The sequence below is a fragment of the Sesamum indicum genome, linkage group LG8 (assembly GCF_000512975.1).
Source record: "Sesamum indicum cultivar Zhongzhi No. 13 linkage group LG8, S_indicum_v1.0, whole genome shotgun sequence".
NCBI lineage: Eukaryota > Viridiplantae > Streptophyta > Magnoliopsida > Lamiales > Pedaliaceae > Sesamum > Sesamum indicum.
In genome coordinates this window covers 9,369,525-9,397,457 of record NC_026152.1, presented here as the reverse complement: position 1 = coordinate 9,397,457, position 27,933 = coordinate 9,369,525, and the positions used below count along the sequence as shown (strand labels likewise).

General features: G+C 36.8%; 4 protein-coding genes across 11 annotated transcripts; 1 reads left to right on the top strand and 3 right to left on the bottom strand.

Annotated features, from left to right (window-relative positions):
• LOC105168104 (peroxisomal 2,4-dienoyl-CoA reductase-like) lies at positions 1,468-4,156 on the bottom strand. Its single transcript, XM_011088042.2, has 5 exons — positions 3,813-4,156; positions 3,507-3,666; positions 2,902-3,071; positions 2,600-2,822; positions 1,468-1,784 (listed from the first exon to the last, which is right to left on the bottom strand). The coding sequence occupies exons 1-5, from the start codon at positions 3,996-3,998 to the stop codon at positions 1,630-1,632; spliced, it is 894 nt and encodes a 297-aa protein (XP_011086344.1). The 5' UTR covers positions 3,999-4,156; the 3' UTR covers positions 1,468-1,629.
• LOC105168102 (nuclear transcription factor Y subunit C-2-like) lies at positions 5,834-8,365 on the bottom strand. 4 transcript variants are annotated; one of them, XM_011088041.2, is made up of 2 exons: positions 7,980-8,365; positions 5,834-6,984 (listed from the first exon to the last, which is right to left on the bottom strand). In XM_011088041.2, exon 2 carries the CDS (start codon positions 6,927-6,929, stop codon positions 6,111-6,113), a length of 819 nt encoding a protein of 272 aa, XP_011086343.1. In that variant the 5' UTR covers positions 6,930-6,984; positions 7,980-8,365; the 3' UTR covers positions 5,834-6,110. The 4 variants fall into 4 exon arrangements, with proteins under 4 accessions (XP_011086343.1, XP_011086340.1, XP_011086341.1 ...); XM_011088038.2 differs by having other exon boundaries at positions 5,834-7,063; positions 7,974-8,364; XM_011088039.2 differs by having other exon boundaries at positions 7,974-8,364.
• On the top strand, positions 13,713-16,702 carry LOC105168101 (DELLA protein RGL1-like). The gene has a single exon (XM_011088037.2). It carries the CDS (start codon positions 14,230-14,232, stop codon positions 15,853-15,855), a length of 1,626 nt encoding a protein of 541 aa, XP_011086339.1. The 5' UTR covers positions 13,713-14,229; the 3' UTR covers positions 15,856-16,702.
• On the bottom strand, positions 16,703-23,345 carry LOC105168100. 5 transcript variants are annotated; one of them, XM_020696245.1, is made up of 9 exons: positions 23,074-23,340; positions 19,409-22,321; positions 19,239-19,310; positions 18,683-18,835; positions 18,287-18,450; positions 17,942-18,089; positions 17,658-17,780; positions 17,287-17,374; positions 16,703-17,079 (listed from the first exon to the last, which is right to left on the bottom strand). In XM_020696245.1, the coding sequence occupies exons 2-9, from the start codon at positions 22,247-22,249 to the stop codon at positions 16,901-16,903; spliced, it is 3,768 nt and encodes a 1,255-aa protein (XP_020551904.1). In that variant the 5' UTR covers positions 22,250-22,321; positions 23,074-23,340; the 3' UTR covers positions 16,703-16,900. The 5 variants fall into 5 exon arrangements, with proteins under 5 accessions (XP_020551904.1, XP_011086337.1, XP_011086338.1 ...); XM_011088035.2 differs by having other exon boundaries at positions 23,163-23,340; XM_011088036.2 differs by having other exon boundaries at positions 19,409-21,901; positions 23,163-23,339.

Sequence of the window (27,933 nt, the reverse complement as noted above, 5' to 3'; positions counted from 1 at the left end):
ATAGCTCTATTCAACCAATACATCAATATAATTAATAACGATAAATAAATTATATAAAATGACAGTAATACTTAAACTTACGCCTTCAAATTTGTTGGTAAAACCTATTATGACCAACAATTTTGCATATAATCGTTTCTTTATTTGTCTTTTGGGTATGATTTTGAGTAATTTTCAAGTGATTGGCAAATATGAAAAGAAATAAGTTAACTCCCATCTTTCACTAATTTGTGGGTATGCACTAAGGTCTACCTCTTTCAAATCTATAATATACGAATATTTCAAAAAATTACTTAATGTATTGTTAGATAAAGACATGATTCAAACACAGTATCGAAGTGTCCAAAAATCAAAAAGAAAAGGGGACACAGCTTCGAACACACCACAAATGACACGTTTTGGACGTATTTTAATTTGTTTTTTAATAATTTAAAAAAATGGGATGTCTTGAAAAAATAAGCTTAATAAAAAGAAAAAAAATTAATTAACTCTTCTTAAACTAAAAGTATTAGGATAAAATTACTAAAAATTTAAAAGATGTTCACGATTTAATTAATTAAATTATTAAAAAAACTTCATTGTGTTTTTTTTTAAATAAACTGATTGTGTATATTTTTGAAGTTATATTTAATTAAAAATATAGATGTAACACATACTTATTTTATATTTTATCTTAATATTTTTTTCTATTATATATTCTAATTTTATGAAAAATTGAAAATATATATAATAAAAATATATATTATATAGTGTTATCAGTGTCGTGTTGTATTCTAATTTTATTTTATATTTTTTATATCACTGTACCCATATCATATGGTATTTGTGCCTATGGATCCTAGTCTCAAACCAATGGTGCAGAAAAGTTCTCAGCACCCCCAGAATATCTGCACTAGACTATCAATGGTTTGGGCCCAACAAATAATGCAACTCCTGGCCATGGAGAAAACCAGGAGCAGCCTGAAATGTCAGACATAAAGTCAAGGGTTGATTACACTTGCATCTTTTTAAAAAAGACGAAATTATATTTTTTAAAAAAAAAAAAATTAAAACTATAATTACGCTTCTCCTAAAATTTCACTGTTTATGCTTGACCTCATTTTATTAGTGAGATAAAAAAATAATGACATTACAAAAAAATTATATAAATTTTCAATTTTACCTCTCATTTAATAGTCTCATATAATTATTTTGTACTTATAAGAGAAAAAATACAATGATATTAACTCCACTTCATATATATAGTACATTTATCTCTTTATAAGTAAAAAGATAAAATGATGAACAAAATTGAAATTTTATGTAATTTCTTACTCTAACACCAACAATTTTCATTCAAATCTTAACGGAAATAGATCAGGTGTAAATTGAGGATTTTCAGATGGGTAAATGTAATTTCACGACTTTTTTTGGAAAGAAGAGTAATTGTATATTTTTAATGAGGGTCTAAATGTAAGTAACCCTAAATTCAAACATCAAAAACTTCTCAAACAAGATCAATCCTGAATGGTGATTACATAGTCATATTACAAACAGTAGGTGATAAAAGTTAATTTCTGAGAAGTATTATGTTTGCAATTCTTAATTGGTAGAGGTAGACAGACAATATTGTTGAACATTCAGGTTAGGCTACAGTCTGCTGGTAGGAAGCGCAGTTGGAGCTGCACGCGATCTTTTCTCCACCGTTCGAGAGAGCTGTTTAACGGCGTCTTTGGGCAGATGACGAGGCCTGCTGAGCCAAAGCCCTCCATCAACCGGTAGGATGCTTCCGTTGATGAATTTACCTTTGCATAAATGAGAGAAGGTGATGAGGTTTCCAAGATAAACAAGTTAATTAGAATTCTAAAGTGCATCGGAGCAGCAGTTACGACTATAAAGGCAATCCATCAAAGAGAACACTATGATCATCGTAGAATAGGGAAGAGACGAAATTAATAATATCGATTCTTTAGTAAGACTAGGATAATTTAGAATGGCTATAACAACGAACGGAGAAGATAAGGATTCTGCAACTTGGGAATAGTTTGGACACCAGTAAGTTAACGCAACTTCAGCTTTTGTTATTCACACAGAAGGTGCAAAGTTCAAGAAACTGAAAAATCAAACACCATCGCCATTAATGTGAGATGAATGTTGCATGCTATACGTCCAACCAGGGCAACCAGACTCAAATTTGAATCCCCTAATATAATGAGGTGTTTGAGAAACTTTTGAAAGGGTAGTTAGAGCTGAAAGTGTAAGAACACCTGATCAGTTTTGCATAGATTGTTGGAATATGAAACTTCGATATTATATTATGAGAACTACATGAATCATGCATCTGTTACTATTTGAATCTTTTCTACTTACACAACATAGGTTGTCTGTAATACAAATTCCAGAAACTTAGTAATATAGAATCCTATCTGACTGTAAAGTAGAATATGTAAACAAAGATCAAAGCTCTTCATGCAAATGGTGACAAGGCAACAGATATTAGAATACAGTCATTATGAATGCTACCATTTGTAATGAAAAAAGCAGTCCCCTGTCTTTCCTTACAAAAGCCTCAAGAGGTTTATGCCAATCAGAAAATATGAGGAATTGCAAGATTACTGACCGGCATCTGAGGCAAGGTAGACAGCAGTCATGGCAATATCCCACTTAGTGCCAAGTCTGAAGAGAGGCATATAGTCTCTGGCTTTGCTATCTATCTCTTGAGGTGCAAGTTTACTCATGCCAGGAGTGTCTCCTATGGGACCTGGAGCAATCCCATTAACTCTAATATCATAGTCCGTACCCCATTCCAGGGCTAAATTTCTTGTAAGGGCATCAACAGCTGCCTAGAGAGGGAAAAATAATTGATCAAAGATTCTCAAGAGAGCCAAATTATTTTCACCTGTAAGCATCAAATTCACAAACCTTGGCAGCAGATACATGGATTTGATACCAGGCTGCCGTATAGTGCAACGTCGCACTGATATTCAGTATAAATCCTCCTGTAGACGAGTTTCTTCCAGGTCCACCTTTCTTAAGGTATGGAAGAGCTTCATGACACATTGTAAACGTCCCAACAGAATCAATATCCATCACTGCAAGAAGTAATTACAAACAGGTACTCAGTCAAATCAGGTTCTTTGCGTATGATTGAACATGCAATCATGCACAAAAAGCAAGTCCCAAGCCTTGTACTCTCTTTGAAAACAATCATATAGAGAACCTCGTGCGAAGACATTTAAGAGGTACTGATCTTGAATTGTATGAATCCTACAAAGAAATTGCAACTGAAGCCCACAGACCTAAACTCCTCAACCATTTCCAAGATGCATTCAAGCAAGAAAAATAACAGCTATATACATCTTCCCGGACTAGCGCATAGCTAGTTAATTGCAATACTTTGATCAAAGAATTTGGCTAACAATTATGAAAGGGGCAATCCAACAACCTCAGAGAACACTGTCATATAAGCTTCAAAGTCCAATTGAGCTTCCACAAAGAAGGGGAAAAAGCAAATTCTATTAAAACACCTGTTTTAAAACCATTAGGAGAGAGATCCTCAGCTGACGCTAAAAAATTGCCAGCAGCAGCATTCACAAGAATATCCAGCTTCCCGAAGTGCTTCACAGTTGCTTCCACAACTCTTTGAGCATCTTCTCTTTTCCTAACATCCCCTTCAAACCCGACGGCCTGAGATACAAATTTTGCAATAGAATGGGCGAATCATAATTGTCAACGTTTGAATTTCATTTAGTATTTATAATGCCAATTCTTTCAATTTGGAGAAGAAAAGAGGAAACTAGACGATCTCCGACGGGTAAAGAGAAGAGGATTACAGGGATGCCGAGGGATTGGAGGGCTGAGACGGCGTCGTCAAGGACGTTCTTGCGGCGGCCCATGATAGCAATGGACGCTCCGTGTTTGCCGAACTGGGTAGAAATCTCGAACCCGATACCCGACCCGCCTCCAGTCAGCAGAGCTACCTTGCCTCTCAGTACATCGGGCTTGAAGGGAGAATCCATACCCGATTATGTGATGTGATTGCTTCTTGATTGAATTCGGAAAGCGAAGACCAAATACTGGTGAGATGGATGCCTTTTCTTTGAAAAGCGGGTCAGAAGCAGTTATACTGTATGTCTTCAAGAGAGAGAGCACCTCCTGTCACCTTTCCTTTTCGTTCTGTTTTCATTTTTTAATTATTTTGAAATCTGGTTCATTCATATAATAAATAATATTTTATATTTTAAAATATATATTTAAATTAATATTATATATATATATATTTTTAAAAATTACGAAAAGAAAATAAATCTAAAAATATTTATGAGAGGAAAAAACCATTATAACCATTATTTATGAGAGAAAAAAACTTCTCATATACTAATATATATTTTAAATGTTTATTTTATTTATTTATCTAATTTCGTAACAATCCTTTTTTGGTAGTTATTTTTTTATCATTATTTTATTAGAAATTTAATATATATACTATATTATATTATTTACTAAGAGCCCCTCTCTCTCTTCTTTTATCTGCTATTTTCTTTTTTTAATTATTTCAGTAATTTTTTTCTTTTTTCTCAACCTCCATTTTTTTCTTTCTCTCAACTTCCATTTTTTTTTTTCTAAATAACTATTTACAACCTCTATCTTTGTAATATTTTTTATTTATTTAACTAAAATATATAGTTTAAAAATATAAAAAATATATTTTAATATTTTAAATTAATTACATACAAATATTGGTGTGCCACATACACTCGTAAACTTATTAAATGCGTTAGCCAAAGAGGACATACTAAATAAAGAGTAGGTACCAAAAAAGGGAAAACTACATTTCTCACTCTTAAAATTTGGTATAATTACGTGTAGATTCCTTATAATTTGAAAAATTACATTTAATACCCCTGAAGTTTGCTTTCGTCTATTAATAAATAAGTCCCTTCATTACTCAAAATTTATTAAATTTGTCTAATATTAACAAAAAAGAGAGAGAGAGAGAGAAAAATTTATATTAACCCCTAACTGACTTATTTCAAGTTAAATAAATCTTTTTATGATCAAATTATCATCACACGTTTTCACGCGTTAACGATTGTGAGGAGATATATTTTTCATTACTATAAGGGTAGTTTAGTTTGAAAAAAATTATTTAACCTGCAACAAATCAATAATTAGTCGAGAAAAAGTATCAAGTTTTATTTATTTTATTAATATTAACAAATCTAGTGAATTTGACTTACGAATGAACTTATTTCTTAAACGGAAAAACTTCAAAATGTTGAATGTAATTTATCAAATTATAAAGACAGAAAACTTAGTCGGGTGTGTGTGGACTGTGGACTACTCTAGGATAATTGGAATTGGGAAGACCCCTGCTTGTAAAATTCGCTTTTGTATTGTAGGAAATAATTTTGGGTAAAATGTCTACATATGAAAAAAATAAAATAGTAGATAATAAATTTTACATTATTCAACAAAATATTTTATGATTGTGTAGAATTGAATTTTACTAGAATCATTTTGCATGTACATTATAACGAATAGCATCTCATAAACTCTTCATATTGGAATGTACATAATATACTATAAATTTATAACTTAGCTCTTACAAAAATTTCCTTGCAGTAGCCCTGTAAGCCTGCGTCCTATAACCCCCCTCCAATTCAGTACGGAATTGAACTCAACTTGTACCTAGATATAACATCCAACAATACAAATAGTTGGATGGATGATGCCACTCGACAAACGGTTCACAACCCAGCGGTTTGGCGTTGCTATCATTCAATCACGAGGAGGAAAGAAAAACAGGTTGAACTGCATTTTTATGACAGTTTCATGTTTAAAGGGCCCATCATTTTCCAATGAGTTCTTCTTTCTTTCCCTTTCCAGAGAGGAGCATTTTCTACCATTTGTTCAGCAGTTCCCACCAGCAAAATGAAGTATACCAGAGTAAGCTAACTTTAAGGTCATTTCACTACACCAGTAAAAAGTTCCTACACCACGGCCACTAGGAATACTACACAACTTTCCAATAACAAAATACAAACTTCTCCAGCTTTTTGCCAAAGAGGTCATGGCAATTATGATGCAACTTCCCCGGGGATTCAGCTATGATGCAATTAGCCTCTCAATTATGAATCACCTTGTTGCTGCTGTGGAGGTGGCTGCTGAGATGGACTCTGAGTATGCGACTGCGGCCATGGCATGAAAGGGAGAGGTGGTCGCGGCTGTTGACTAGCATATAGAGCTGCCTGGTCGACTGGCTTCCCCATCATCATTCCAGCTGCTGCGATGGGAGGCTGTGGGGGCACATAATAATATGGAAGAGCATCTGGAGAACCAACTAACGGAATTGCAGCCTTAGTGATGCCGAGTCCCTCTTCTTTCAATTCATCTCTAGGGATAATATCGACCAAAAAGTCGAACACATCAGTTCTTGAGATGGCAGCTGCAATATCATTCTTCTGAAGGGTTCGCCTTTTATTTTCTTCAGTATGTATCCAAGATCGCAGTGTCAGCTCCAAGATGAACATCTCACATGCCTTGGCAAATACCACAGGAGCCTCAGCAGAAATCATTCTGACATCTTTATCAGCTTTCATTATCTTTTTTATTCGAGCAAGCGGGAGACTATGGTTCTTGAAATCAGTAGTCTGCTCAATTTCTTGCATTTGATTCGCCCAGAAAGCTTGAAGTTGCTGTTGTTGCTGCTGACTATGAAAATGCTGGGGCTGATGGTAGCCAAGCTGTTGTTGAGGGGCAAAACCAGCGGGAGGCTGAGTTGGAGAGGAAACGGTCACAGCTGGAGCACTGGTACCCACCATAGGGGCTGCTTGATAAGGGGCAGAAGCATACGCCACCTGACCGCTGCCGGCTACAACTCCTGCAGCTGGCTGCTGTTGTTGCTGGTTATGGTGGGTAAACTGCTGCCGCTGGTCTGAGTGATCCATGATGGATGACAATGCTGTGCACTTCCCTAGTAACAGCTATATGCTCAACCCAATGCTGCGACACAAGACGGATCATGCATATGAAAGAGTTCTGATTGTCCGTTCAAATTAACCCATCTTCATCATCGAAACATCTAATGCAAAGCCAGCAATCATAGTAAATGGACAACACTGTACAGTACACAATTCTAAACACAATAAACTAAATCTGCATGTCCAGACATAGTGCAAGGATTCCTTGCATTAGCAAGTGCAAGCCCACTTAGCAAGAGTTAAGTATCAATAACAGAGCTGGTGAACTTCTTCAAAATTCAGTGCATCAAGAATAGTGAGTGTGAAATTTAAGGACCAACATTAACACACTACAATTTTTTCCTACGTTGCGTAGCATAACTTTGCCCTCTCGGTTGGATTCATTCATGAGACTAATACCATTCTAATTTCTAGCAAACCCTAACCTTACTATTCGGAAAACATCAAATTCATTAATGTAAGAAAGTGTTGCCACGATCTGCAAACTTGTCACAAACATTGAAGGCACCCCAGCCACAAACTAGAGAAAATACCCAGGAAAAATAAATAGTCAAAGCCAAAAAATATAATACAAAGCAAAAGAATGATGTAGATGGAATCCAAGAAACAAAGCCCAGTTCCAGAAGAAAACAAAAGATCATTATGTCTCTTTATCAACAAAGAATAGTCCCAAAACTGAAAATTTAATTCCAAAATCAATCTCAAAGTACAACTTTACAAGCCTTTCAGTTTCAAACTGGGGGGGGGGGGGGATATGGCCAACTCAAATAAGAAAAATTCACATCAAATCCCCGGCTACTCCCAAAAGCAAAATCATTCGGGGGAAAACATTAGCGTAAACCCCCCCTCCCCCCCAACACACCCAACCCACGCCGGCGGGGATTGGCGTAGTGCTTTGCACAAGAAACACGAAGGCACATAATTTATACCGCATAGAAACAAACACTTGAACAAAAGAAAACTACCGAAGAATCAGATAAAGAAGCACATGTGACGAACGCAAGCCCTTACCCATACTTGAGAAAACAAACAGCCGCAGATTCCAAAGAGTAGACGAGGAGACAGAGAGAGCAGACGACACCTAGAGAACTAGATACTCATGCTCAAAGATTTCCGTATCCTCTGAAATTGACGAAGATATACGATATACATACGCGTATGCTTATTCTCAAAGAGAGACGATGATGGGGAAAAAGCGAGAGAACTCCTGAATATGGGCCGACTGAAAATAGAGAGAGAGAGAGAGAGAGAGAGAGAGTCCTCTCCTCGCCCTTCTGGGACACGTGTTCCGGAATGGGACTGCCTAGACAGTGCTGGAGACTTCCACGTGTCGAATATCTACTAGTGGACAAAACCAAGGTTCGAAGCAAAGAAGCGCGTTACTGACGCCCCGTTTGTTTGATAGAAATCGTTCTGTTGTTGGATGCACGCCATAGCTATAGGGGGTTTGGTAGCATACTGGAGTCGCATGAGCAGTGAGGGTTATTTTGGGAAAATTGATGGGGAGTAGGGTTTTTGTTTGGCGTGCACGTGAGGAGCGTGTGCGGCTGTCAGGTGATGGGTGTATCATCAACACCGTCACGTGATGAGACCAAAACCACAGTCAGCCTGTTGAAGTTACTAACACAGTGTTTGATTTTGTTTTTGGCGCATTTTGAAGATGAGTGAAAATATGGATGATATTTATCTTAATTTATTTTGAAAATTTTGATGTTATTTTGAAATATTCTGAAATAGTACCCTCACTAATTATAAGCTTTACAACTAAAAAAATTATATATATACTCATACATATATATAAATATATATAAAAGAAATATATTTAACAATGAATAGTAGTTTTTGTTTTCCACAAAACAATATCAAACATACCATACTTATTTTATATTATATCCAAAAATAAATCCAAACATACTCACTATCTCTAACATTATCTTTATTTTTCTCTCTCTATCTCTATATGATGTGGTTGAGGTTTTTTACTAAGGGATAAAATCGGGAATTTTACCTCGACACAATTGCGCACCAGGTGAATTGCAATTTCCGCAAAATGGGTGCTTTTCTCAAGAGAAAATGTGTAATGAATAGTAAACTCCATAAAAAATTAATATTTTGGTATTTATAGTGGTGTTGAAAGTTATATGGTGTGGTGGGTTGCATTTGCTTAAGGTGTGTCTCATACCTATAAAATTACATTTTTACCCTTAGAAATTAATATTTTTTACTAATATACATCATATAGCCCCCCACTCTCGGATGAAATATGCACACCCGGTGTAATATTTCGTCCGAGAGTAAACACTTTTCGGAATTGAGTTAATACATGGGAGTGGATGGTTGGGCAGTCGTTTCTTATTTTTCAATTCACTGGGGTGTGCGAATTCTTGGCCAACAGTATCTGGTGCACGGCTCGAGCTGGGGACCCACTAAGCGATGCACCCCAAGCCCAGCTCGAGCCACCAGCTCGAGGCATTACCTCAGCCGGGGGGTGGGGTGCGTCGCACCCCGCGCCCTCGAGCTGTGCCAGCCGGCGGGGTGCGTGTGCACCCGCGCCCGCGTCCAGCTCGAGGCAGCGCACCTCATAGCTCGAGGCATTGCCTGCGCTCGCGTCTGGAGGGCTAGGGCTGGCGCGGGCGCGGTGCGCCCCGAGCCCTCCTCAAGCTTGGCTTGAGTTTTCAAGTGTTGAGAGGAGATGCTTATTTTTGTGTCCCCTGGGTTTTGAACCCAAATCAAAAGGATGGTAAATGAAAACTCCTACCACTACACCATCACTAATTTCTTGATAATATTTGTTTTCATTCTCTACTAATAGGAGTTATTCAGAGTTTATTCATCTCTTCCGCTAAATTTTTTCATTTGTCTTGAGGATTTCGACGTCATTTTCAAGAGAGACTCCCCATAAATAATTCTTACATGTAGTGATGGAGCCCCCCAAGACTTTGGAGGAAGTGAAACGACGCATTTTTTTCTTTTTTGAAGACGTTGCCTCTTGGGATGATTTTTTCACCATCCATTAGGTTGAAAATCTTAGGAGGTGACTCGATAGTACTCTATATTCATAAATGTAGTCACTACACTTACTAAGTTGTTGTTTTGTTCTCTTACGATTTATATTCGTCGAATGTTGCCTCAAGGGATGTTTTTGCTCATGCCCCAAAGTTAGGTTTTTACCAACTTCGGAAGGGGGGGCAAAATTTTTCGAGTCCAACATTTTTATGTGGGGACATTGCCTCAAGGATTTGATAAGGGGATGTTGCCTCAAGGATTTGATACTTCATGTCCTGGAGTCGGTCTTTTACCAACTTCAAAGGGATGTAAAGTTTTTGGGGCGACATTATTGACGAGGATCTCAATGAAAGTTCCGTTTAGGGGGTCCCGGGCAATAGCGACTTTTGTCTATATGACAATGACGATTTTTGCCTCTAGGGTACTCGTGAAACTTCAAGGATCTCTACTTCTAAATTCGTCTCGTTTGTTGGGACTACAACAAAAAAACTAACTCCATTACTTCAAATTCGAAGTACAATATTTTTGGAGAAATCAAAAGAGGAGAAAGATATGTTGAGCTACTACTCGAGTTTTCTCCTATTACAAGTGAATAGCCAAAAAATAATTTTTTCGCTACGTGAACTCTGAGTTACTCCTTTGTGGCTTGTTGATCTTTTTTAGGTCACGGGATAACTCCTGCGGTGGGATAGTTATCATCGCGAGGAGTTGGCGCATTCGGCCCATGGTCAAACTGGCGTCCTTGTAGATAGTAGTTGATATATTCCTTTAAGTGTCCCCGCTGGATCAATTTTTCTATCTCATTCTTCAGGTGATGGCATTCCTCCGTCGTGTGTCCCCTGTCTCGTGAAAACGGCAATACTTATCGGATTTGAGTCTCTTGGGGTTATCTTTCATCTTTGCCAGTCATTGACTGATTAGCCCTTGCTGTTCCGCCACTATTAATATCTCCCCCCTAGGAGCATTCAAGGGGGTGTAGTGAGCAAACCCCACCGGAGGTACATGCTTGCGTTCCTCTTTCTTTTTCGGCTCCTTTTCCTCTTCCCACCTTTCTTTTTGCCGCTAAGGGATGGATCTAAAGCATTAGACTCCTCAATCCGAATGTATTTCTGGGACCGCACGAGCAAATCTTCCATAGTGCTAGGGGGCTTGCCGGCTATGGACTCCTTGAATCTTCCCCGTGGTAGGTTCTGTTGGATGATACTAGCCAACAACTCATGATTAACATGGGGAACTTCGTGCATTGTTTCCACGAATCTGTGGATGTAGTCTCTCAAAGTTTCGCCCTCCCTTTGGCGAATGGTGAATAGAGATGCGGCCGTTTTTGGAACTTTTTTGTTCATGGAGAAGTGATGCAAGAAACGTTGAACCAATTGCTCGAGGCTAGAAATAGTTCCAGCGAGCAGTTGGTTGAACCAGGCTAATGCGCGTTTTGACAGCGTAGTATGGAAGACCTTGCAGTAAGCGTCGTCACTTAGATCGTACCAATCAATCTTGGCGTAAAATTTATCTAAGTGTTCGTGTGGGCCTCCCGTTCCATCATATGCCGACAGATTCGACACCTTGAGACCAGCTGGGAGCGCCTCGGCCAGAATGTTGGAGGCAGATGAGTTCCGTCTTGGAGGTGCCACACCCAACGGCAAATGGGAATCCTCGGCTCCCCATGTTGGGAGGGGGGGAAAGATTCTCGATTATGGAGATCCCGATCTTGAGTTTGTGCAACTTTGGGTCTGGAAATCCGACTGTTTACTTCTTCTCGCCTCTGCTCCTCCTCCTCAGGAGCCGAGGATAGTTCTCAACTTCTGCGAGGGGGAGGGGGGGCGGGTTCACTGGTTGTTGCACCACAAATTGGGCCACGGCTTGAGCCGCAACTCGAGTAGATGCGTCTCGTATTAAGGCTAGCAAGGCCTCCTGTGTCAGCTGAATTATCGGTTCTTGGGGTGGAGCATCCGAGGGGAGTACTCCTGTTGGGGGCACGGCCAGAGATTGTTGATGTGACGAGGGGACTCCCCCATTGAGGGGTGTCTGCTCATGCATCAGGGGGGTTACCTCCTGAGGAACTGACTGTTCACGAGGCGGGTCTTGTTCCGCCAAGGCTCGAGACCTGGTTTGCATACTCAGTGTCGAGATAAACAATTCCCACAAACGGCGCCAATGATGTGGTTGAGGTTTTTTACTAAGGGATAAAATCGGAAATTTTACCTCGGCACAATTGCGCACCAGGTGAATTGCAATTTCCGCAAAAGGGGTGCTTTTCTCAAGAGAAAATGTGTAATGAATAGTAACCTCCATAAAAAATTAATATTTTGGTATTTATAGTAGTGTTGGAAGTTATATGGTGTGGTGGGTTGCATTTGTTTAAGGTGTGTCTCATACCTATAAAATTACATTTTTACCCTTAGAAATTAATATTTTTTACTAATATACATCACCATAGAACACACCAAAATAAATTAAAAATGAAACCCAACATAGTGTAAAGATTTTAGAAAAAGAACACTTCATACTATCCGTTTGCTTCTCTCGTTGATAGTTAGGGGAGTAGTTTTTTTAGATTGTTAGGATTAGTCATTTTATCAGTTATTTATTAGGTAATCGTTAATTTTTTTAAAAAATATTTTTTAAATAATAAAAAATACTTATAATTATAATAAATTTTAAAAAGTTGGTGGAAATATATATATATATGAAAATGAAATTGAGATATAAAGCGATCCGTAGATCCAAGTTTAATGAAAGGAGGTGAAGATGTTGATCCATTTATGACAAGGGTACACTCATAATTTGGGAAGAAGAGGGTTCAGATTAGATGGGGTTCGGCCCACTTTGGTTCAGACTCCCCATTCTCCTCGCAATTTATTGTTGTTTTCTTTGCCCAAGACTCCATCTAACAATGAGATCTAGAGAGGTAGGTGCTAACAGCTCCCATTGCATGCAAATGTGGAATGAAATCCATTAATAATTTTATTTTTTGAATTTAATTTCTTGAACTCAACAAGTCAAACTTTAACAAAATTCATTTTTTGTTGGGTAAGCTTTCGAGTTTAATTTGAATTCGATTCGATTAGTATAAAAATGATACCATATATTAAAAATAGAAATTATAAAGTTATTTATACTGTATTCATATTTGATCACATTAAAACTCGTTCGATCTCGATTAGATTAATAATATGATCAAATTCAAATGCAAGTTTTTAAGCTCAATCAAACCCGAACAATGATGCAATATATGGAGCAGTCTTGTATTTCCAACTCCAACTTTTGATTCATTTTGAAAGAAGAATTAAGGGATGTGGATGTGCCACAACAATTATACCATGCACTCGAATATAAATTCTATTTTTTTTTTTTTTCAATATTGGTGGAGTTCTGCTCTAATAGCACTTTATTACGATCCCACATCCATTCCTATAAAATCGGTTATTACATAGGAGGGGTGGCATTATGTATAAGAAGATTCAAGAATTCTGTCCTAACTCATCTGAAATGGGAGTCTCCCACACTTCAATTCAAACTCGGAAGTTAACTAACAAAAGAAAAGTAAAATAGAATACAACACTAGATTTCATGTTGTTTGAAAAATTATAAATACCCTTTGAAATTGACGATCATTTAATAAATGCCTTTATTACTGATTGTCATGAGAAGAGTATTTGTTAGATGTCCATTAATTTTAAACAAGTATTTATAATTTTTTAGATAACGATAAAATATTTATAACTATAACAAATCTCATTAAATTCGATGCCTTGCCCATTTTATATAATATGAAAATCCAGTAAATATACAAGTTTTTCTTGAGAAGCATAGGCCAACTAAAATTGTCTCATTGATTGTTGGCCGACCTCGTGACAAACAAATGAAAACCCATCACTAACTTAGTGGCAGCTAGGCCTTGTGGTAGGTATTTTTGATGAAATTCCTCATAGACCAATTGTAGCTCATTTTTCTCTCTCTATATAGGCCGGCTAACCAAGAAAATTAATGAAGATGCTTGGGAAAAAAACATTATTTTGGTTGCAGATGTTGTCTCTTTTATTTCACCACCACCCAATTGGTTGAATCCTCTTAGTTTCTCATAATCACAAGGGGAAGGTCTTATGTAGTTTGATCTGGTAAGAAGATGTTCTCCATGCCCAACACAAGGAGGATATTCTTGTGAAGGATGGTTAAAAGATGTACATATCATGCAGCTAACTTGCTCCTAACTCTCTAAGTAGTCATCTTTTCACCAAATTCCCACAAACAAGTGGAGCAGATGGGAGGGTTAATGAATGGGTGGCTTACCCTTCCTACATTTGAGATTCTCAACCAAGACTCGGCCATCCGACAGTTTTGCCCGGCACGGGTGGAGCAAGGACAGGGAGGAGAATGGGGGGATTCTTTGTCAGTGGATGAAGATGTGGAGATATGGCCACATCTTATCGATGAAACGCCTCAACTAGCCCCGTCTGAGGTAGAGGAGATTGTTAGGACTTTCTTCGACGTTGAATGCTATGAAAAAGACAATGCAGGGAAGTGCTTGGAGGAGGAGGGGAATGATCTTTTTGATAAGGTTCAAGAAGATGGTCTCCAAGATCTTTCGATGGTCGATGATGATCTTTGTTGCGGATTGAATGCTGCAATGTTGATTGAAGAAGGGTGTGATGAGATGGAGCGGTGTAGCTCGACCAACAATCTTGGGTCTTTTGTGCCTAATAATGCAGAGGATATGATCCCAGTTGGGGTGGATCAAGGGCTACAACTGGTGCATCTGCTGTTAGCTTGTGCTGAGGCTGTGGGGTGTAGAGATACTCAGCTTGCTGATTCAATACTAACTCAAATATGGCCTTGTGTTAACACTTGGGGGGATTCTCTTCAAAGAGTATCCCATTGTTTTGCCATGGGGTTGAAGTCTAGGCTTTCACTTCTGCAAAATGTGAACTCAAATGGCTTCTTCACTAGCAAGGCCATCGACGTCTCCTTGATCACTAGGGAGGAAAAGATTGAAGCTTTTACTTTGTTGCACCAAACAACCCCTTATATCAGCTTTGGTCTAATGGCTGCAAATGATGCTATATCCCAAGCAGCAACTGGGAAAGACTTCTTGCACATTATTGACCTTGGAATGGAGCATAATCTTCAATGGCCTTGTTTGGTTAGGACTTTGGCATCAAGAACCGATGGCCCCCCAAAAACTATAAGGATCACCGGTATAACCGGAGATCATGATACATCAGAGCTTGAAAACAGCATGAAGGGCCTCTCTGAGGAAGCCATTTCTCTTGGGATTTCCCTTGAATTCCAGTTCTTGGCAGAGCAAGTATCTCCATTGACGTTAACCTGCGAAAAGCTCGACTTAAGACAAGAAGAGGCATTGTTCGTCAATAGCATAATGCACCTGCACAAGCATGTCAAAGAAAGTAGAGGATCCTTGAAAACCGTTCTCCAATCAGTCAAGAAATTGAATCCAGTTCTCCTCACTGTGGTTGAACAAGATGCAAACCACAATGGACCTTTCTTTCTAGGCAGATTCTTGGAGTCACTTCACTATTACTCAGCCATTTTCGACTCCCTCGATGCCAGTCTCCCAAGAAACAGCCAACAGAGGATCAAGATTGAGAAATTCCACTTTGCTGGGGAAATCCACAACGTTGTGGCCTACGAAGGGTCCGATAGGGTTGAGAGGCATGAGAGAGCAGATCAATGGCGAAGGCAGATTGGTCGAGCTGGCTTTCAGGTGGTGGGGTTGAAGTGTTTGAAGCAAGCTAAGATGATGGTTTCCAGTTATGGGGTTGACGGGTATAGTGTGGGAAGTGAGAAGGGTTATCTTCAGCTAGGATGGAAAGGGAGGCCAATAATGATAGCATCAGCTTGGCAAGTGCATAATGTGCCTTCTTCTTGATGCTTAAATGATGATACTGCTACTTCCTCTTTGTCATGATTCATTATTCATTGAACTCAACAAAGTTTTATTACATCTATATGTGAATTCATTTATTTTACTTGTCTCTCTTCCTACTGTTTTACATAGTACAATCAATCCATATCCTACTCAAACAACGAATTTAATTTCATATAGTGCGAGTAGCGGATTAATTAATAAGTCACTCTACTTGACGTTTGACTGACCATCGAATTCATGATAATAACCACAATTATTTATTAAATTTTGAAAAAAAGTAACAAAACCACATTACAGTAGAAAAACTACATTTAGTATATCAGATTAGTTTTATATAATTATTAAGTGAATTTTTCCCTATTTAGCACACGCAACAAGTATGCTACTCTCACTGATTCTTATTAATGCATATAAGCGTCTAAATTAACAAGATTCTGGAAAATAAATTCTAGGGCCTTTCATCATATTCAAGATTCTAAAACTCGAATCTGTTTGTTCTAATCTTATTCCAAAAAAAAGGCTCAAAAGAATTTGGACAAATTATTTCAAAATTGCAAAATCACAACCCCATCGAGGAGGAAACATCGTGTATACTTAGTGCATCAAAGAAGCAATCATATTCAAATTCATTCATTTTTTCAATTCGTTTACAGAAAACCCAGCTTTGATGTTTGTCCTTGTCATACACAGAAGTACGTTAAACATACAAAACTAAACCTTCGCAAAATCCCTTTAATTGTATTGAAAGGGATGGACAGGTTAATCGAGACCCGTATTGATCGAAGGGGATGAACTCGAACGTAATCAACCGATTCATTCAGTTAAGGTGAAAAGCCCCACAGCAGAGTTGAACTTAAAACCGAGACATCTCCCTTCATATACAGATTTATAGATATATATTAATTACATTATATATAGGCTGATTTTCAAGCCATTTGTCCACCGGTTCAGGAAGTAGGACAAATTATCCCCAGTTTGAGCAATTGAATGAACAAATCTATATGCTTCATTAGTAAAGATGACATCAAAACCATTAGCTTATTACCTACGAACTCGCCTTCCTTGTCTGGGCTGAGGCAGACATTACACGCAGCCGACTGGCTATTTCAGTAAAAGAAGGCCTTACAGCAGGATTTGGGGCCCAACACTGCTCCATCAATCTTCTCCATTCTGCATCGCAGTAGCTTGGAATGGTTGGCCTCAATGTGTTGTTCACAATCCCTCCTGCACGCATGAAAACGTAAATCGATAATTAAGAATGCCCATCAAGGCTGCCAAAATATTGAAAGCATGTACAGGACTAGATGCGCTGGAAGTATACCAAATGAGTATATAGGTTTTGATGTACAAGAGGGGAACCATCAAAAGATGGACAAGCCATAACAGTAAACAAGATTTCGTCACTCAAAATGAAAAACTTAATTCACAAACCTATAATTGCACCATAATGCATGTTGGCATAAGGCTCCTCCCCCGTAAGAATCTCCCACAAGACAATACCAAATGAAAAGACATCAACCTGTGGGATCAGAGATCAGTTCTTATTATATAATCACATAGAAAGATTGGAATTTCTTCAACTATTCTCAAGAATTTAAAAAACATAGAAGATTGCTGGTCTGCTTGTTCATATGCAAGAGCACACTTGTTTAAATTACTTGGGAAGAATAAAGCTCCAAAAACCAAGGAATTCATCCATCAAAAGTATCTGAAAGAACCTCAATCTTGATTTCATAAGTATTAATTTTAGAATGTCTATCCATTCAATTTTTTGCTTATAAGCTTCTATGTAGTGTGCTGACCTTCTCAGAAACTTTATTGCTACTTCCATTAAGTAGCTCTGGGGCCATCCACGGAAGAGTTCCACGAACTCCACCAGAAACCAAGGTGTTCCGCTTGATTTTTGATAAACCAAAATCCCCTACCTGATAAGTTTCATGCAAACACAAATGCAAACCAGTCAAATCATGATCAGGGTAATAAAGAATACTTCACATGCTAATCAGATGATTCTGAAAATCCTTAATCATAAAGTCTTTCACATTCATCAAGTTGATGTGGAAAGGTGCGCTCCAACTCAAACAACCTTGCATATAGGTCTTGAAGGATCTTTCAAGTTCACGAGCAAATTGTCGCATTTCAGATCAAAGTGCACTATATTCTTTGAATGCAAATATTCCATTCCAAAAGCTGCATCCATGGCAATTATCAGCCTCTTCCGGCGATCAAGATGCCTGCAAATTTGTATTAAACATAAAAGAAGGTTGTACAAACAGAAAAAAAGCCACAAAAAGAAAGGGAGCAAGTATTCAAGATCTAATAGGTGAATATGCTAGTCCACGCCAAAGAAGACAGCATGCCGGAGCCCATTTCTAAGTTGCTTACTCTTGAGTAGCAAAACAAAGTTTACCAACCATGTGGATAGCAGTACCTATCCTTTCGAAGTAAAACATGTCTTAAAGAACCATCAACCATGTATTCTGTCACAGTAGCCAATGTTCCCCCTGGTCCATCTTGTACCACACCATAAAATGCAACCACATTTGGGTGGTGAAGTTTTGAGAGAATTTCAGCTTCCCTCCAAAATTCAACAGTCTGAAAGCGGGAAAGATGTTAATAACCATTTCAACAAGGGCCGAGACATAAATGTTAACAACATAAGATGACAAAAAGTAAGCAACACCAGAACCAAACATCTTCAATTTGATAAAGGAACTTCAATTGATTTTAAAGCATAAACAAGTAAAATACAAGAACTGCATATAACAGCTGAATGTATATAGAAAATAAACAATAGTAGAATGTTAAGGAATTCATGATAGATAACCAGTCTCTCTTGCTCTGATTGACGACCAGTGAAGCAACTCTTCTTTATGCGCTTGATTGCCACATCGGAGCCTCTCCATTTTCCATGATATACAGTGCCAAATGTGCCAGAACCAAGCTCCCTCAGTTCCTCAAGGTCTGCATCTTTTATGATCTGCAGAGCAACCAAACAGAGTCACTAAGCTGCAACATACAATCAAGTTGATGAAACCCCATCACTCCAACAGTTTGACAAAGAAATAGCAGATGGTTGCTCAACTCACTGAGTTGGGTTTAAACATATAACTGTGTTTAAATTACAACGGATCAAATCATTCCACATGACAATTTGACAAGTTTCTAAAATAAACCGTACTGAATTTTTTTGCAAATAAGCTGGATCAAAATCGCTTCAAAGCATTAAGTTCTTAACTTCAAGTATAAACAAAGAAAGCTCAAAAGAGAAATAACAAGGAAAAGAAAAACATTTTCCGATGCCTTATAAGCACAAATAGTAGCATAAACTACAAAATTACATATCATTAAAAAAAATCAAAAGTGAAAAAGTTGGCACAAACCTGCAATGAATTGATATCAAAATCCATCAAAGAAGGATCTAGATGAGGTAAGCCAATATTTCCAACTCCATCCTAGAATATAGTGAAGATTATGAGACATCCTCTGGAGGCACTTATGTTCAGTAATGACTCTTAACTGCCAAAAACTCAGCCCAAAAAAAAGGAAGTACCTCATATTCTGATTCTCGAGTTCTTATATTATCCATCAAGTCACCATATTGCATGCTTTCACTGACTTTCACTTGAGGTGCATTATAATTGGAATGATCAGGTGTAGCAACAGCTCCATCTCTGCCAGATATGTCTTTCTGATCATCCTCGCCATATTTCTCTTGCACCCCCCCGCGACTTGGAAGAAATCCATCCCTCGTCACTGGTACGAAGTCATATGCTAAAGGAGCCTCCTCTTCAACTTTTGTAAGTCCTGAGGAAAACATAACATGGTCTTGATCAATAAGAGATACATCCCTCCTTGTAAACTCATCCCCTGCCAGTCTCTGGAAGAAGGACCAGTGTTTAGGATCATGGTTCTCTATGTTCACACTCAAACCAGCTCCATCTTTTTGTAGAGGACCAAAATCAGACGAACTGTCAGAAAGAACAGCTTTAGAAAATATATCTGAAAGAAGATCGCGGGGGAACCGATCATTGATATCAATAAGAATGTCTCCCTGCTCAGTCCTGGGAACACCGACACTGGGTTCTTCACGAGTCCCTGGCAATGTTGAAGGTTGAGGATGGTTATGGGCATCACCAGCAACAGATTGGCTATCAACCCTGCCAACCTGATGAACTGTAGAATTTTCAGAATGTTTCACTGAATCCCCATGGATTACAGTAGGGAGCTTCAAATTAACTTCAAGGCCCTCTGTCTGCTTCAGATTTTGAGTTCTGTTAAGCCCATTATCAAGGGTTTTAGGTTCCTCAGGAAAATCCTTTTCAGTAGAAATTGACTGATCTGTAGGAATATGCCCACTCCCTTTTTCTAAGTTCTCCACAGCTGTTGTAATTAAATCCTGCTGGGAAGTATCAGTATGTGACTGATTAATGAGAAACTGAGAACTGCGTGAATCATCTGACTTTGATATTCTGCTGAGCAGGCCTGCCTGCTCCCGAGGAATCCACTCGGACCGGAAGGCCCTCTGGGGAGGGATAGAAGACTCAAAGTAGCTCAAATCAGAAGGATCAGGCTCTGAGTGGATGGATTCAGCAACAGAAACATTACCAGAGGTAAAATACTCATTGCCACTGGTTGTAGGAAACTCGGATTGCATGACATCATCAAGAGGTTTGGAGACCCGCACAGCTTCCTCAGGCCTCCCATTGCCTTTTGAAGAATATTCCCTATCCAGTTTGGGAACCGTCACAGGTGACTCTTCAACAGGGAAACTAATTTTAGTGTTGTCACTTTGTGCCTGTGACGGAACATAGTGCTCATTTGCCAACATTTGCTCGCCTTCATTTTCTGTTTGAATTAAGCCATCAACGTTCAGTTTAGCCTCCTTTTCATGTGCTTTTGTGCCCAGTGCACCAGAGCTATGTATCAACATCCCTTCAAGACCTTTCTGTTCAGAAGAAGGCCCATAAAAAGATTGTGGCACAGCACTTTCTGATGGCGTATAATATGGAGGGTGAAAATTATATCCAAATTGTGGAGGATGTTGTCTTTCTTGGTCTTGCTGCACAGAACCATGATTGAAGCGCAAGTCCGTTTCATAAACTTTGGAGGAACTTGGTACAGTTGAATTAGAAGGTTCAACTGCTGTTGGCGGGACTACAAAACCTGCCAAGTTCGAGTTACTGACAGCAACATATTCAGAAGCGATCTTAGTTGTGCACCTATCAACATTCAGTGTGTCCAACTCATTTAGATTATTTATAGAAGAGCTTGCTAAACCACATAGAGTAGAGCCTTTTCGTGATCCAATGTCCATGCCATTGACAGCAACTACATATTTCATTTCTGAATCACCATTGGAGTTGGCCAAACTGAAATGTGCATCATCCAAATCTGCAGGAGAGAATAGAAACATCCGAAGTTTTTTTGATGCATCTCCATCTTCCAGAATATTGCACTCCTCCATCATGTTCAATAAATCCTCATCGCTCGATATTGAAACTAAGGCATCAAGATCCTCACCAGGAAGCTGATACTTAATGGTACATGTTTCATCATAAAGTGCAGTTGTTTTACGCCACAATTCCTTCCATGTAATGTCCTTGCTTATCCGAATGATCCGTGTTTCCCCACCAACATATCTGAGCTTTCCATCACTTGGCCGAGGCAGAATTCTACCACCAAAGCTACAGAGTACCTTGAGCTTGGAGCTGTCAGATGCTCCAGATGAGGTATACGTGAGTGTGCGGCTGTTGTAATCTGATGAACCATGTGGCACCAGTTGCCTAGTTTGGAAAGAACCATGGTTAACATTGTCCCCATGTAAAGACGAATTCTTTCGTTCAAATTCTCTCGAATCTTTTTCTGCAGCGCCAATCATAGAGATATCTGAACCACTTTCGGAGCCAGTATGACTAAGGCCTAAAAGGCCTTTAAGCTCCAAGTAAGCAGGTGCATGACTGGAATCCCCAGAGATATTTGGAACAAATGGCTTCCTGGGGTTAACGCGGTCACGCATAAATTCAAGAGCAAACTCCTCACCAGTCTGTATAGAGTAATTAAGAACAGGTTTAGCTTCGGAAAAAGTACTCTCTGGAGACCTCAAACTAGCATTTGCATGACCCGAAGGATCCATCTTAAAAACTTGCGATTGAGGACCACGATCTTCATCCCCATGTTCTGGGGAATGGAATTGCACAAAATTATGATTTTTTGATGGTTCCATAACGAAATTGCTAATTCTGTCCTTTTTCAAATAAAAATTCAATCGGAACAACCCTTGATGCCACAATCTTCTGAGTAACTTGCAAAAGCCACAGACAAGCACTACAGTCCTCAACACAAAGCAAAGACTTTGCTTGAAAACAAGGTCAGTGGTATTTAAGGAATACATATAAGTAAAAGTCTAGGAACATTTCCTGAGTCAAGTTGTGATGGAACATCAATGAGGATTCTGAACCAAACACTGCCAAAAGAGGAAATATTTTGTGTTAAAGTTCGAATTAGGTAAATATTTTGTGGAGTCATAAGGTAACAAAAACATTACATTCCAAAGACGACCATTTTCCATTTTATTTGTGGGGGGGACATTCCACATTCCTAAAGAAGGGATTTCTTACATGCATGACTACATAACCACAAATCAGTTATGAAGCAAGGGATCATCTACAATAAAATGCAAAACTTATTTTGGCCAAGTAAATGAGAAATCTCGTACAGATGAAGCTAATGCATGATAGGATTCACAAGAAACAAGACACCGACAAATTTCTTCGTCCTTTTGGAAAACGTAGCGATTGAATGCTAAACCTCCAGGGGAAAACATCATTACCTATCACTTGGAGGAACGCCTTTACTATTTGAATTTCTTAGACATCGAGAGCTCATTCATGTCTTCTCTTCCTAGCAGCTCCATTATCTATGCGACTATAAACTTCTAAAATTAAGTAAAAACGAAGATGGTTTCAATCAATCAGATAATCGGGTAAGATTCTAAATTAACTTTACACCCCTTCAAAATCTAAAAAACCATCACTTATATACCTCCAAATGGAAAACCCCTAAAGATGCTACCACATGCAAAGTTTATCCAAAGAAAAAACGTAATTAGCACTCAATCCACGCTTCAGAAAACACAAAATCCTTCAATAATCCACTATCCTTATCCGAAAGCTATCATCATCGACCAATAGCAACCCAATTCTGAGAAGAACTTACACAAAACCAGTCGGTGTAGCTTTTATGTCCACAGATACAAACAAAGATAGATCGGAATGAGTTGAATCACATAATCAGTAGGGTTTTACCTCAACAGTCCAATGCAATGTGAGAACTCAAGCTGTTGACTAAATCCGCCACTTTCGCAACTCCATCTTCCGTGTCAAGAGGATAAACACTGATGACCAAATAAGAGTGAAATTCAAAGAGCATTTCAATTTCTAATTCGAAAATATATTCCACTTATGTGAATGAGATGTATTTGTAAAGCGTATGATGGCGTTTCGTCCTTTTCTGAGGAATTTTCGACATTTTTCCGCCACCAGACAATGACTGCGCACACGTATCTCTCCCTCGCATTGGATAATGTAAAATATTATGAGTTGGATTATTTGTTAAGTGCTCATAAAAATTTAATAATATACGAATAATTGCAGCATCATTTATGCGTTTATGTAATTTTATTTTGGGACACATAAATATCTTTATATAATTTAAAAAATTATATTAAACATTTCTAATCGTCAATGACAGATTTCATCTACTATAAGTACTTATAAACTATCTATAATGCAATTTTCACATTAATAAAAGTAAAAAAATTAAATGTATAGTTTTGTATCACAAAATTGTATATTATAATTAATCGAAATAATTTATATTGTCTGATGCATGTCGGACAAGTTCGGGTCGGGTCGCTGAACCTAGTACCCTAATATCGGGTCGCTAAATCCCTCTTTGAACTTTTTAAGAGTAGATATTGAGAACATAACACACGTTAGGCTTGCTAGCTAGCCCCCATCTAAGGCCCTCCTATGCTTAAGATAGAAAAGTGGAGTTAAAAGCGACCAGTCGAGAACGAGTGAGATAAAAAAAAAAAAATGTGATAAATACACTTGCATAAATATTCATAAATACTGGTATTTATAGTGTATTCGGTACCGCATGGTACGTGGCATCATTTGAGTGTTCTGGTGTCAGGTGATCCAACGGCTATTAAAGCGGGTGGATCCATTGGTCCGGGTCAGGCAGGCCGGGGCGGGCGACTCGACCCGCGCTTTCATGTGCGGATCCTGTCCTTTACTGCAAATTTCTTTAAAAAAACAGGGACAATTTAGTCTCTTGAAAATTACTCTCATCATTGTCCATTGTGCACACGATTATTTTCATGTATTTTAAAATGATTTTTTTTTATTTTTTATTTCTTTCTTGCAAGTGAAGTAAAACAATTAATTTGAAGTTGGTCCATGCTGAGTGTCGATGAACTCCACGTCCTTTACGCCGCCCACTTAACTTCAAATTCAAAATCAAACTTGAAAAGTTTAGCTTTATTCAAAATTCTCGGCTTTGTTTGGTTTTGTATTTTCACATTTCCCGAGATAAGATAAAACACACTCAATATTTGTTTTATATTTTTATACCTTATTTGTGTGTTTTTATATTTTTCAACTTTCTATATATAATATATATATACATAATATAAAATACATGATTTAACAATAAACAGTAATTTTTGTCTCCCAAAAGTACAACATTAAACATAAAATATTTATATATATACATATTTATATATAAAAATATATGATTTGACAATGAACAGTAATTTTTGTCTCCCAAATTCCAACATCAAACCTATACCACTTATTTTTAAAATATTTATATATACATATTTATATATAAAAATATATGATTTGACAATGAACAGTAATTTTTGTCTCCCAAATTCCAACATCAAACCTATACCACTTATTTTAATATATTTTAAATATTCCCAAAACACGAATTCAAACATATCATCTATTTTCAACACACACCCACTTATCTTTATTTTCCAAAACACAAAACAAAACAAGTAAAACATAAATCCAAACATATGCTCGGTTTTTGTATTCAATTTTTATTTAGGAATAGATTCATTCACATTTATCATCTATAATTTATTAATAGAAATTATTTATATTTTTTATGTAATTATAAAATCACTAATGACAATTAAAAAAATTGAATACATAAGTTTCTATTAATCTTTTACATTTCTTCTATATTTTTTATATTCAATTAATATGTTTTTTTAAATAATAATTAATTTTAAAGTCTAAAAATATTTATGCACGTCCATCTGAGCGTGCCACATATACTAATATGAATTACAATGCATTTAAATTTTGCAAAATCTTCAATAAACTCCTTATCCATTTTTTTTTTAATTTTTAAACTAAGCACTTTTAGAGTCTTGAGGTGAAGCCTTTGTATCTTAATGCACGTATTTAATTTATTTGGAATTATGTAAATTACATGTAAACCTCTATGGTATGAAAAATTACATTTGGTAACTCTGATGACTGTTTTCATCCAACGAATAAATATATTTGTTAGTCAAAATTCACGAATTTTATTGATATTAGAAAGGAAAAAAGAAAAAGAATGAAAATCCATTTTCACCATGATTGACTTATTGCATGTCAAATAAGTTTTTTCTGACCAAATTATCCTTGCATGTGAGGAAGTATATCTTCATTCTTATAAAGAATAGTTTGGTCAAAAAATATTTGTTTGATTTGTTATAAGTCAATAGCAAGTCAATCGAAGTGAATATGAGTTTTCATTCAAATTTATTTGCTAAGTAAGGAATATATTTGGTTAAAGAGAACAAATGTTACTAAATTAAAAATTTTAAATAATAAAAATTTTACGTGTAATTATATCAAATTTTAGAAAATGATAGCACCCCCACAAATTAGCTTAGTGGGCTGTTGGGCCGTAGGCCCAATCGGGTTGGAGAATATGCCATTGCCGTACGCTGAATATTGCTGAAAATTGTGAAGGGTGAGGACTTTTAGTACTTAGCCCACAGTTTAGCTTAGTGGGCTTAGGTCCATCAACTTGGAATCATGAAATTTGTATCCCGTTTGGCTGTGTTTTCATTTTCATTTTTAGTTTCCAACAATTGGAAATGTGTAAAATTATTTTATTGATCTTTGTGTGAAAATTGATAATATGCTTGGATTAGTATAGGTGTGAGAATGTTAAATATAGGTATATGCATTTTTGATGTGACAGAAAGACAATTATGACAAGCCCATGTAACTTATATAAATTTGAAATTGAAAATTAAAATAGGAATGCATTCTCACTAAAAATGACTTGATCAAACAAATTTCTACCTACCCAAACAGTGAAAAATGAATAAAAATCTCATTGAAAACACAAACAAACAAGTTCTAATTTAATTTTCTTTTCTTTTTTCTAAACACATAAAAATGGGCTAGCTTTTATTACTTAAATCACAATGTTTTAGCATAGAAATATGAGAAACTCACCAATCATAATCATAAGCTCATTTGTACTTTGTGGGATGCCACGTGGTCAGTCTGTCATAGATAAATGCATGATTAAATTGGTGATAGGACAAAATTATTTTTTATTTGCTTAAAAATGACAAAAATTATGATTAATTTGTATTAACTTAATCTCAAGTCCATTTCAATCGATAAAAATTTGGCCAATCAACTCTTTCGACAAATTTAAGCACACATCATCGTGCATTTGTGCGCCACCACCTCTAATTAGTCCTTCTATTCTGGAATTGACGTCCAAGCTTGTTCGCCATCGTTGTCTAAACCGAATTTGAAACTGCCCAAATCGAATACAGTATTGACCCAATAATTCCTTCAACTATATGCGGCCACATCTCGCACCACCGTTGCTTTGTCTCATTGAATTTATTGTCTTGAGTATGGGATTCATGAAACTTAGCATCATAAGAAAGCTTCAATAGCGTGATATTTTAAAAAAAAAAAAAGAAAGAAAGAAAGATAAATATCAAAATCACATTAGTCAATATGTGTGTCAAACATCATTTATTGTTAAGAATTTTTTTAATATTTGGAGAATGTTCAAAAATATGAATTTCAATTTAAATGGACCATTCCAAAAGGCAATCCAACCTCTATCAATTTTTATCATACAAAAACATAATATTGAATTGAATTAGGAGAAATATCCAATTTAATAATCCAATCCCTCCCCTCAAAATTTTGTTGATATGATCCCACAAAGTGCAACCAATTTTGGGTGTGATAGAGAAAAGTAGCAAAAGTCAAATCAAAGGAAGTCAGTCTCAAATCCAACAGAAAGGTATAGGTGAGTCAGAGTGGGCAGGTGTGGGATTTGGTCCCATTTCCACAACAATGTACTGACAATCAAAGGAAGTCATGTCTCAAATCCACTTTATTATGTAGGGACTACATAATTTTATTTTATTTGATGTGATTATTTATAATTTTTAAACAACAAAAAATATTAATAATTATGTCAAATCTCATAAAATGTAATTGTAATTTATCTTATTATTAAATCACAAATGATATAATTATGATGGGTTGATAAAAAATTTACAATTTATGCATATGTATAATTTATGATAGATGAGCTCTTTCTTCTACCCCTAAAAATAAATCAAGGTTAATTAATAACACCGTAAACTCTTATAAAAATATAAAATTACGTATTTTCTAAAATAAGTATTAAAATTACACTTACATTCCTTTTGAATGTTCAGTGTTATATATGACCGTTTTATTGTGGTTGGGATGGAAAATGACGAGGTCATAAAAATATTAGTTAAATGTTTAATTTTAACCCCTATTTAACATTCTTATTTAATAATTTTACTTTATACTTATAAAAAGAAAAATATAATAATATTAATCTTATTCCATATATATATATATACTACATTTATCACCTTATATGTATAAAAATATACACGAGAAAGCTAAATGATGAGTAAAATAAAAAATTTATGTAATTTTATTTACTTTCATTAGTATTTTTCGTCCAAATTCTAACACAAATTGG